The sequence below is a fragment of the Dermacentor albipictus genome, chromosome 1 (assembly GCF_038994185.2).
Source record: "Dermacentor albipictus isolate Rhodes 1998 colony chromosome 1, USDA_Dalb.pri_finalv2, whole genome shotgun sequence".
NCBI classification, from domain to species: domain Eukaryota; kingdom Metazoa; phylum Arthropoda; class Arachnida; order Ixodida; family Ixodidae; genus Dermacentor; species Dermacentor albipictus.
In genome coordinates this window covers 344,478,457-344,491,023 of record NC_091821.1, presented here as the reverse complement: position 1 = coordinate 344,491,023, position 12,567 = coordinate 344,478,457, and the positions used below count along the sequence as shown (strand labels likewise).

Genomic DNA, 12,567 nt, shown 5'->3' with positions numbered 1-12,567 from the left:
TATTCAAGGCAACATCTGCTACTTGTATAATCTGTTGCTTTAATAGACAAACTACAGTTTAAAGAAATAATAATAAGTGTCTGAATGTTTTTGTTTTACTTCACACTGCAGCAAGAGAGATATACTTCTGTTTCGTCTGCTTGTTCCCGCATCGTGCTGTCACACGCGCTAAGAGTGAAACTATGTCATTTTTCTACCGTGTTCCAATGCGCGATCATGTTCTTTGATCCACTTGAGTCTGCCTCAGTATACGTGTAGCACTGATTTATACCACTAGTCAGATGTTCTCGTGCACAGTGCGCAAAATCGTGCGCTGAGCGAAACGAGACAAATGCAAGAGCTCACGCTTGTGGCCGTCAGCATAACTGCACCGTGCAGCGAAAAAGCAAGACAAAAAAAAAGGGGGGGGGGGGGCGGTCCTCTAGCTCTGGTATGGGAGAATGAAGGAAAGTAATTTCACTTGCTGAGGCTAGACGGGACAAGTGAAGAGTGTGTCCTTGTTTGCAGTGACCCGCCATGGTTGCTCAGTGGCTATGGTGTTGGGCTGCTGAGCACGAGGTCGCGGGATCGAATCTTGGCCACGGCGGCCGCATTTCGATGGGGGCGAAATGCGAAAACACCCGTGCACTTAGATTTAGGCGCACATTAAAGAACCCCAGGTGGTTGAAATTTCTGGAGTCCTCCACTACGGCGTGCCTCATAATCAGAAAGTGGTTTTGGCACGTAAAACCCCATAAATATATTGTTTGCAGTGACGCTCACCTCCTGAAATTCTGGGTTCGTGGCACTGAACTATTTCTATCTCAGCTATAGTGAACCAATTTGAAAAGTTGTTGTGCTACAACACTCCAGAGAGACAACTTCCAGTGTATAAAGAAAATTTGCTATCGGGCCTGGTGAGGGGGCCTTTAACGAGTGGCTTCGAGGCAGTGTGGAGCGCGCTGCAGTGAAGCTGCATCTCAGGGCAAGGTTCTCCCCTATTCAATGTTTCGATATCTCCTAGGGAACTCCAATCTCTCCCGACATCGGCGTGTTAGAGCTCCCTTCAACCCTCCCTCATCGTTACCCATTCTTTTCCTCTTTACAGGTCACCATTCTGCGTTTAGTAGTTAGTGCATAGTGCACGTGGCGCCAGCGATCTTCTACGTCACCCTTTCAAGTGACGCCCCCTTGGTCCATGTGAAGCACTTTGCAATACAGCACAAAGCCAAATCACTGTTGAGATTTTCGCCTTGGTCGCATTTGCTACGCCACCATTGTCCATGCAAGGGCTGCTCAGTCTATGCTGTCATCCTCTGTCATGTGAATTCTAGCTGCAAAGTGATCCGATACACGTCACGTGACATATGACTGATTCGTCCACGATCACATTTGTCATGCGAATCCAGCTTTATCAGCATCACCAAAGAAGGGGGCACAGAACTGTTGGCCGAAGATGCGACATGGACAAGTCATACCATCCACGGATAGAGATTGCTTTTGCAAAGATTTGAGCACTGTTGCATGCAGTTATTTCAGCGGGTTAAGTGCATGGATTTCTTTTTACTCGCAGCCTGTTGTAATTTGGGGTGCAGGTTATGTGCGGTGGTGGGTTATAGGCAGAGAAATATTATGCTTACCCTACCATGTGCAATATCACATGGTTGCCATGCAGAATAATATGTGAAATAGTGGCATTATTTCTTCGTACCTCTACGTTCTTGCCAGACGCCTCAGTGGCTAAAGACGCTGAGGACGATGCTGGCGAGAAGGCCTTGGCAGACTGGGAGCCTTGTAACGCTTCCTCGGCTAGTGCTGTCGTGGTTGCCACGCTTCCAAGCCTCAGTGATTTCAGCCCTGATCGACCTTGCCAGCTGCTTTTGGTGGCTGCAGAGAATGGACATAATGTGTAGACCGCCACTGAGGTGAGCAACGTAACCCTTTTGCAAACCAGCTGCACCTTTGGTTCTTTGAGTCGACAAAGCTTCGTAACCTTGCTTCCCCACTACGCCCACCCACCAATCCAATCATGCACACACAGTGGGCCAGCGTTTTTCTTCTGCGAACTTAAAGGAGAACATTTAGCAATCACAAGTGTCTTGCTTTTATTTAATTTGTGACAAGCTTTCACTTTTGCATACATCATTTAATGGAACACTTGGCGTCATTGTTTGCCTGGAGGTCTAAACTTTAATTGCTGTCGGACAGCAAAAAGCCAGTCTACATCTCTAACAATTCGCTTCCACAATGGTGAAATGCATCTATTATTATTTTTCAGGGCAGGCAAAGACGCCAAGTACTCTGCAGAACAACACAGGCTAATAAATTGCATTCTTGCTTCGAAATTCGGATAAAATCAAAGCAGAAGTAAGCTCTAAAACTTTACTTACACTTGTTAAGGTAAAACACAGTACAGTAAACCCTCAATGAATGGGACAGTGAAAAAAAATTCGATATAAGTGGTAATTGCATAAATGCTACTCCATAAAAGATAAAAGCATAGAGCTGAAATAGCAACCCCGCAGACATCTAATACAGAAGTTACACAGCAAATTTTCGATTACGATCGAGCCAGGTAAGGATGGAATTTCTCGGTTGCAGTTAGCCCCTTTGCAGAAGCTGCAGGAGGGAACCCTCTCCTTGGTTTAGTTGACGTTGGGCACGCGAAAGGCAGCATGAATTAACATTTAACTGTTCCGTTGCACACTACTTCTACCGCACTGCGACCACCTCGACAGCAGCACTATGGCAGCGCCACCAACTGCAACTGATGGCGCACAAGCACAGCATGGAGGAAAAAGGTTCACTGACGGAGAAGGTTGCTTGATTGCTTGGGACGAATAAGCCCCCTGAATAAATCTAAGGGTAGCGATATTCCTTTATCTTGCTGCCCGAGCCAGCAAGCGAGGGTAGGTGAGGAGGTTTGGGACTTATGCCTGTCTCACTGTACGTGGAGTGGAATTGCGGAGTTGTGCTCATGCCGCTTCTGCAGAAACAAGCGCACAAACATCTGCAAGCTGCCAGCTGCACCTTTTGTTTTCATGGTTTTTTTTTTTTTTACTTGCACCAGTACCATGACAGTTGCTCTTGATTGCTGTGTGCGATTGCGGTGACCGCGGATCCAGCAATCGGGGCAATCAACATGCCATTCAGTGTGATTGCTACGATCAAAAAGAACAAAGTCAGGGGCAAGTGATGAGGCAAGGCATGTGTGGCGAGAAGGAGAGGCCATGAGCACGGCCATGAATGTGCACCCGCTTGCCACTGACAACACGGAAGTGCAGCACGGAGAAAAGGGTGCCTAGGCAGCGCGATGGTGTAGCTGGCGATTGAGACAGTTGCTTGCTCGCTCAGTGTGGAATGCTTCACTTACACGTGCGCAACCGCGCCCACCCACCCACCCAATTACACAGCCCCCACCCCGTACGTGGGCGCATGGACGCACACGCACACACACACACGTGGCTACCCACCACCAGCAGCCTCTGGATCCTCTGGCTCATTGGCCTCTTCTTGGTTTTCTTCAGCCTCTGCGTCTTCAGCAGCCTTGCGCTGTGCCGCCAACTGCTGCCGCTGCTGCTCACGTCGTGCCTGCAGGGCCTTCAAGCTCAACTCCTGGATCAGCTGCTCCGTGGCACTGCTGAATGACATCTCCTTGTTGTTGAGCCAGTGCAGCACAAAGTTGGGCTCTTGGTTTCCACCCCTTGATGCAGCCCCACTCATGCTTGGCACCAGCGGGATGTCTGCAGGAGTGCCACCAAATTTCTAAGATTAAACCCCACACAATGTTTCCTTTGCTCAAATTAAAGCATTATTACAAACAGTTGGCTTGTGACAACTTCCGACATCAACAGGCAGGAGTACTTAAACCCTCAAACACACCATTCCCAAAGGAAATATAACAGTAAGAAAATGACAGAGATACAGTGCTGCACCTCAATATAATTCAAGTCATCCTTGAGTGAAACAACTTTACTGGTGCTGATGCTTTAGGAACTAATGACTCATTTGCCATCATACTCAAGCGACACCTGCATGATATGCAGTCATGATGCAAAACTTCATCCCCATAGTGTGGTGATAAAATTTTGCCTAGAAGTTGGACTTCACAGCAGTGTCCACCACTCTGCCATGAAGCCATGAAACAAAATTTCGGGCCCCTTCAAGTCCGAATTATCATGGTTCAATTGTATTTTTGCCTTTGCACATTTTACTAACACACGTGATTATTACACACTGACACTGTCACCTTATTTTTGTCTTGTTTGTATACCTTTCATTATATTTTTTCCTTGTCTTCTTTGTGAGGTACCCCCATCACAATCGTGCCCTCTGGGTCACATATAGTACAAATCAATAAATGAGACTGTCAGTTGTCAATGAATATGTCATTTTGACTAAGTGTCAATAACTATGTTCAGTCTAATAACTACGGTTGTGCACCGGAGTTAGAAAATTTCAGTCCTTTCTAGAAGAAACCATCACAACTCATTGGAGAGACAATTGATGCATGGAAGACACCATAATTTCTTCCTTAAGGCCTGCCTCAAAAGTTCTTGAGTGCAAAGCACAATGGGGAATGGGTTATACAAATTTTGAATTCAGTTGCTACTTGGCAGCAATGTATATCACAATGCTGTGAAGATAAAATATAAAGATTAAGAAGATGCAAGCATTATTGTATGTGATTACCTGCTAGATTTATATGCATGAACCCTTTCTTTCCTTCTTCCAAGAGTAGTAGATAGGAATGTGGATTACATATGCATGGAGTGAATTGTGTGTACAAAAATACAATATCTAATCTTAGAGGGGCCCTTCAACACTTTTTGAACATTGTGAGAAAATGTTGCTAAGCTGTTAACGAGGCTCCTGTGAACATGTGAGCTAAATATTATTGCACAACATACCGCAGGGAATTTACAATTTCATGCCAAAAGCAGTGAAAAATTGCTTGCTCCCTCCTGTGCAATGTCGTCATGAAGCAGCATCACAAGCAGCTGGACCCACAACGGCCATTGGCTGATTCGTGATTGCGAGAACATTGTCAGTAATACAATTATTGCTCATTTGAGTTAAATAAATGAAAAAATATATGTGTCTGCAATCTCACAAAGACTGAAAAACCATTTCATTGTTGCACTGCTGGTCTAGGCATGGCAGTTGCGTGCAGCTGCATCTGCTGCACTTGGCCTATGAGGTGAAAAGCATAGCTTAGATACTGCAGCCACGATGGGGTGCTGCCATGAGCACTCTCGCCTTCAACCTCTGGACGGAGCCAGCAGAACACTGCTCCCTTGTGCCCCCTTGTCGTCTCCCCTGTGAAGCTTCCAGCATGCCAGTGGAAATGAAAGAAGACGGCAAGCTGCTGATGGGTTTGGTAACTACGTCTAACTTCACTTGTGCTTGAAGGATTTGAAAAAATTTTGTGGCAAGAGATTCGTGAGGTGACATAATTTAATAGCAATGTCATTCTATGATTAGTTAGAAAAGTGTTTCAGAGCCCCTTTGTCATGGTGCAGCTTTGTTGGAGTTGGCGAAGCACCGATGAACGGGCGCCAGATGGTCGTGGGAGTAGGAACTGACGAGCAAGATGGGTATTGCCGGCCACTCGGGCAAGCAGCCGAAAATGTCGAAGGCAGGTTTAGAGATTATTATCATTATGTTGTTGTTGTTGGCTCAACCTTGACGTCCCGAGAGTCTTTTGTAGGAACCCCTGTGCATTCTCTGTCCCGCGCATGCATTGAGAAGGTTGCTTAGGCGGGAGGGGTAGCAAATACCTGAAATATGTAGTGTGTCTGCAATCCCGCGTCCACGAATTTCTAACAGTGCAGGTGTGTCAGAGGGTTTGCCACTGTATGGCCGGCTGCCGTTCTTGCTTCTGCGTTTATCAGCGGACAATAGAGGTCTGCCACGGACTCAAAGGTGTGCGTGTGTGGCTGTGTGGTGCAATGCAAGGGCGCAACCTCTAACAGCAGGTGGGAATCACCTGTTCCTTTGCCCCTAATTAAGAGGGGCACGGCCAAGACCTTGGGAGGAGTTGTGATACAAATGGGTGAACTTGATTCAATGGTCACCAATATCTGCCATTCCTCGACCCAGGGAACTAGAGAAAAAAGAAGTTATTTAAATGAAGGTTTTAGTCCCAGCTAGGCAGTCTAGAAGCTGGGCCTACAATCTGCTGAGAAGCATCAAGGAGCTAGTGCCATCCAGTACAGCCTGGGCCGCCTAGCCACATTAGAACTGTGAGTTACTAGTTTGCGTAAGAGACGACAAACCAATGTATGCAATGAAGCTCACGGTAGTTCCCCTCAAGTTAGCTCAACCTGCTCGAGGAAAGTAGTCAGATCAAGACTCCCGGGAAACCCAGCCCAGCATTCACATCCACCACAAGAAGATCAGCCCACCAGTGTTCTTCGGGAAAGCTCTGCCATCAACTCCATGGTTTATGGACTTGCTGCTGCTGCCCAGCCATGCGTATGCCATCATTTGTTTTCTTTTGAACTTTGTTTTAATGGACCACTGTTAAGTGTATTCTTGTGTAGTGTTAGTTCTTATATCCACTGTCAATTGCTTGTTGTATATTAAGTGCATGTGAGTTAGTGTTCTTGTGTTTGTTTTGTTTTAATTCATGTATCATTGTCAGTCAATAAATATCTTTTTTTTTTATTTCTCCCGACTCAGACTCCTTCACTGTGTTCGCTTGACTAGGGAATGACCAACCGGCTTGTATACCTTGTCGACGACTTTGTGCCGACGGCGAACAGGTGGCACGCCGTGACACCCTTCTATGATACCTATGTGAGCACCCGATTAGTTTTCTTAACTGTAAAGAAAATAGCTGTTTTTGGAGACACAAGGCATAAAGTAATAGCATGAATGATTACACATATTGTCTTTCTGTATATTTGTAGATTTCTTTGTTGTTGGGTATCATGTGCAATTGTTTAGCAAAGTGAGTACTGCAGTGCTGCACTTCGTAGTCATTGTCTCTCCGCGCTGTTCACTCATCAAATCAGAAACAACTATGACCTTGTCTGAATTAGCTGAAATGGTTTGGTGAAAGATGCGTGCAAAATTACAACAGTAACTAAAATCAAAAGTACAAATAGGTGTGCACTGCTTACCATTGTACTAATCTGATGAACAAAAATACAAGAAGTGATTTTTTTTTTTTGGCAGTGAATTGCAGCCGATTGGGTATCTCTGGATCTGCTGCACTGTGCTTCAGGTACTAAAATCTTGGGTATACATTCAGAAATTATGGGTTAGAATAGACCAGGAGCGCTGACTGCAACAGCGCTCCTGGTCTTCATGACGGTCTTCATGATTCATGCAACAGGTTGCAGCCCTCTAGCTGCTTGATGGCATTCCTGCCGTCTCACTCACATCACTTTATCATGTGTCCTGTGCCTGGCATGCATGTCGCAATCTGGCCACCTGTTTTTTTGGTTAGTCTTAACACTTTCTCATAACCATGTACCTGCTCATTCACTGCATGTTCAAATGAGGTTGACATCTTTACAAAACACAAGGAGCTCCTTCACCAGACGGTGAAAATTGTATAATAAAAGGCTACTGCAATTACCCGACAAGAACGAGAACACTAAGACGATACAACATTGAGTGCTGTGTGTTCTGGTCTCCTTGTTCTACCTTAGCGTTATAATCATGTACAATTAACCAGCCCAGCAACAACTTGACAGAAAACACTGCTAAACCAGTTTGGTCAGTAACAAAAAAATAAATAAAATAAAAATAAAAAATAAAAAGGAAAAACAAAATACTGGAATGGGCAATATAAAACTACAAGTTGAGTGAAAGCTTAAGATAACATATTTGATTCGGTACGGCTTAATGCTTTGGCTTATATGGTTGCTAGAGGATGTGGTTTAAAAGCCTAAACCAGTAATTTTCTTTTCGCCTGCGCATATTGCAATTTCTTGCATATTTCTGTTGGACTTCACCTTTCCCTTCTGCCTTTTTTCTTATTTCTTGTTTAACTGTATTGTACAGGGATTCGCTAGTGCCATGTATCCTATTTATTTCTGCACTAAGTTTCATTTTATAACATATAGTGTTTATCTTTTCAAAAGCCACAAGTGCCAACTATATTTAGACTTAACAAGTTAAAGATTATCCTTTATCAAATGTATATATCAAGTGTATTTTATACACTTGCATTTCAAACTTAGTTTCCCCATTCGAACATTAAAATAGGACCCTACAAGAATAGATAACCGTGTTTCAAGCTTTTTGTAAGTGCCCGGCAAAAATTTTGATTAACCAATCGATGAAAAACCCTGCATCGAAAGTGATTAATCGATTAAATGCCAAAATGATGAATGATGAATCATCAGTTGAATAAAATAATTAATCGACCATCCTTACTCCATAGTGTTACAGTTTTAGCTGACACTCCTATGAGCCGGCGTTCTAGCTTGTCCAGCTGCTAAAAGCTCTTTTGAGACCCTGTGTGATGTGATGTGGGCTCTTCTCAGTCTACGGATTCCCCCTGCCATAACACAACAAGTCATAAAAAGCGTGCTTTCAAGATTACCAGTCTCTGCATTGATGCTGGCTGCCAGATGAAAATGGAGGCCTGGTGCCACGCCCGAGCCTTGGAGCCCAAAGCTATGGAAGTCGTGCACGCTGTATGTGCTGGGAAGCGAGGGGATCGTCTCCCGAGCTTCCTTTCCACTTTGCGCTGCCTGCCGCCTTTGGTATTCACTCAGGGATCTGCAACGAGGACATCCACACGCAAATTGGAGCTGCTTTCATTCACGTGAGGAGAAACAAGCAGATGAAAATAGCATGGGCAGATCAAAACAAAGAACTAAGTTCTGATCTACCTGCGATTGAAAGGATGTTCGCTATCACGGCAGTGGGTGGTGTTGGTTAACCCTCCCCCAGTGCTAGATCTAGTACACACAAATACGCAAGAAAATGAAAGGGAGTAGCTCAATGTTAGAGCATCGCAAGCATAATGCGGACGACATGACGCCTACCTACAGCAAATTGTCTTTTAGTCTACTTTTATTTCCTTTTTCTTTATTCAACATTTCAATTTAAAGAATAAAACAGTTTGTTTCCCCCATGCTTTCCCGGCTTCATTGTACGTTGGCTTCACAGGGTCGTAATTTTCAAAAAGTCGATACCCTCGCTTGTTCTTATTCTTCTAGCTAAGCGTGAGAAAAACAAAAAGACGAATATAAGATGATTATATCCTGTACAGCAGGCACAACTATAATCTGAGCAGCTGAGAAAGAGGAAGCAGAGATAAAGTGCACTCAAGGTGTACTTTGAAGGTGCAATTACTGAAAATGCTATTGAGAGTCATATTTTTTTAATGTTCTGTTATTCATCTCTGTGCATACACTACTGTCTTTTTTTTTAGTTAGGTACTTTGTTTGGTAATTTGTTGGTTTGTCTTCCGCTTTTGCGAATTTCAGGGCTTAAAGAATGTTGTATTTACTGATGTATTCTTTTGATGTTGCTGAATATTTTTCCATTGTGACCACCTGTATTTTAACCCCCCTACAATAATACCGTGCAGGCGATGTAGGTGTACCGAATAAATAAATGAATAAAATAAAAGGTCAATTGCGATTTATAGCAGTTGTTTGTTGGTCACATCAAGGATATTTGGCATCAAGCATATACACCCCTACCACATGCTTCATTTCAAATGACCAAGAAAACCAAATGCGATTGAACTCTGTGTTGCAATTCGTTCCTTTGTGAGAGCTCATGGAAGGGAGTCAATGGGGATTGTGGATTTCAATGAGTTTTGATTTCATTGGTCATTGAGAGTGCTTGTGCGAATGCAGTAGTATTCTCAACTTATGGGAAATCTTTGTGTGCACTTTAAAAAATTCTTATCAGTGAAAGGATCAGAGGAGTGCAGTGTGTAGAAAAAGAGAAAGATGTGCTACAATCTCGTATGCTACTCACAAAGATTGGGCTCTAAAACAATGGGCTTTGAGCTTACTTTTTAATTCAAGCCTCACTGCCTGTTCAAAATACTAGTTGAGATTAAAAAAACAAAGTGTAATTGGTAGGTGACACGATGCATAGGGTGGGTGATCAGTGCTTTACTAGAGTAACAGAATGGGTGCCATGAAATGGGAAATGTAGCCAAAGAATGGCAGACAAACAAGCACAGTGATGAGATTAGGAAATATTCAGGAATGTGGTGAGGTTGGGTGAGTCCGGTAACAAGAGATCCCTGGGAGATGATGACGACCACAAAAGTAACCAGTTGGCCTGAAATGGCCACTTACTTCATATGCCGCAGCTTTTGAAGGATGCGTTGCCGGTGACGCTGAGTCTGCAGTCGCGGTGTCTGGTTGGCAAGTGCTTCGATCTGCTGCACGTTGATCAGCCCATCTTCAGGAAGCAAGGTCTGAACCCAGAGTCGGCAGATGTTGTCTCGACATGACGTGACCAGCATGTTTGCAACTGAACCTCTGGGCAACAGAAAGAAAGAGCAGAAGAACATTGTGACCCCCCAAAAATTACGCCAAGCAGTATGTACCAGCTGCATGCTGAAAATGTCTTGCTACTATCCATACCCCAGGATACATTTAGCTCCGGAGGGAAGGAAATGCAAAAAGTGCCAGGACAACAAACCAGCTTGCTATTCACCAATTCATGATACATGGCAATAATAGGGTGTAACATGTAAGCACAACACATCACCTCTGACATTCTTTAACATTGCTAATGTTAGAGTCTGTATGCAAGATTACCTTCTTCACAATTCCCTCTGGCTGCTTGGTGACTGTGGAGTGCTACAAGCTGGATAAAATACACATACAAAAGAAGTGCGCTGAGTACATATACACTACAAGCTCGTTAATTCACAACTCGTTAATTCGAAATTTCGGATAATTCGAAGTAGCCGCTGCGGTCCACCCAGCAATGCACTGAAAGCAATATGTAATACATCCTGCTAATTCGCACTGAAATCTGCACTGCCATCGATAATTCGAACTCTGCGCCAACATGGATGGGGAGAGTGCTAGTGCGTGGGAGCACGTTGGCGACACAGGCTTCACAACACGGGCTGAGCAGCTTTGCTTTTTCCATCTGCGGCCCTTCGTTTAGGCTCGACTGGCGAGAGACGCATTTTTGCCTGGCCAGGCACGGCCAACGCCTCTGTTGTAGGTTGCTTCTCTCCCGTGAGGTTCTATATACTAAAGCTCAAGGGTGATAAAATGGTCGCTGTGCGCCGTATGCTGTACGTGCGAGCGAAACTGTGTGAGAGTGAGCCAGTGAACGCAGCTCAATGACGTGTGCATGAGCAAGGAAGGTGGGGCAGAATGCACCCTCTCCTGTCGCCGCGAGGCATCGGGGTGAGGCGGAGGGAGGGAGGGAGATGGGGAGGGACGTTCTTTTCCAGCGGCTGCTGCTTACGGTGATGTGGGCGCTGTAACTTGAAGGCGATCTGTAATCTGGCCAAAGTGTGTGCCTGCATGGGCCTCATCTTCAATGTGATGTGCAATGTTTTCAGAGTGCACGTAGTGCCGATAGCTTTGTATACAATGTGCTTTCTGCATTTTGTTCACGTTGAAGCGAGAGATGTATGAAGGTCAATTCACTCGCAGCTACTGCCGTGATTCCTCACTCCAGCATATTTTAGTAAGTTTCCACGGTCATCAAGCGATATGTGTTCATGTTTACCTATGTGTGTGTGACACCGTACCTGTTAATTTAGTTAGTAAGCGAATGTTTACATGTTTACACGGCTGGTAAAACTACTATCCTTACTTCATATAGCTATCTACTAATTTGCTATTGCAATCGATGCTTCACTTTTCGGGCTAAACTACGCCTTTTTAAAATTTTTTTCTCCATGCCAGTCAGCGCGATGAACACACGGATGGAGCAAGAGACATTTCTACGCCGAGCATGTTGAACCACGTTGGCCGTGTCCGGTTACGTTGGCTGCGCCAGTGCTTCGAAGTGTAGACATTGTTCACACCAATGTGACGTAGCGTTTGTGGGTTCATGCTCACACCACGTCGGACTATATACGTGCCTTAACCGAGCGAATTTTTTCTCCAACTTTCATTAGTTCGAATTTTGTATAATTCAAATTTTCATAGCATCCCCGTGGAATTCGAATTAACTAGCTTTTACTGTACACAACAGGGCCTTTCCTTTAACATACATAGTTACCAAAGGTGGTAAAAAATTATTGCAAACTGACCTCAACGTGACTGGCTAGGTTGGAACCTAACCTAACCTAACGAATCATAACTTTGATGAAAGCTCCACATCCAACACGTTTTCAGCAGTCGAGGATTTAAGAAATTGTATCACTTATAGTCACCAACTAAATGCACCACTTATTGCATTTTCTTCTTTTCACACTAGTGTAAGACACCTTACACAGCTGTGAATACATTTACGTTATAAGGAACCTGACACAGCTTTGACAATGTTTGTAAGCTAGCCTCCTGCAGGTGGCATCTATTGCCTTCTAAATGACACTTCCCTGTGGAAGGCTACAAAGGGCAGCATATGAATATACACCAAATAAGTTTACAGATGAGAAATAAGTTATTAAAGGACTTTGGTAAT

The 12,567-nt window shown here is 44.3% G+C and overlaps 1 protein-coding gene across 10 annotated transcripts in view; it reads right to left on the bottom strand.

Annotated features, from left to right (window-relative positions):
- The window catches only part of Rbcn-3A (rabconnectin-3 alpha), a 175,434-nt gene that overhangs the window by 151,046 nt on the left and 11,821 nt on the right, over positions 1–12,567 (bottom strand). For all 10 annotated transcript variants that reach the window (XM_065444752.2, XM_065444823.1, XM_065444293.1 and 7 more), the window contains 4 exons: positions 10,263–10,448; positions 8,540–8,718; positions 3,453–3,722; positions 1,691–1,866 (listed from right to left, as the gene is read on the bottom strand). In XM_065444752.2, coding sequence (XP_065300824.1) covers positions 1,691–1,866; positions 3,453–3,722; positions 8,540–8,718; positions 10,263–10,448 — 811 coding nt within the window. The remainder of the gene's footprint in view (positions 1–1,690; positions 1,867–3,452; positions 3,723–8,539; positions 8,719–10,262; positions 10,449–12,567) is intronic.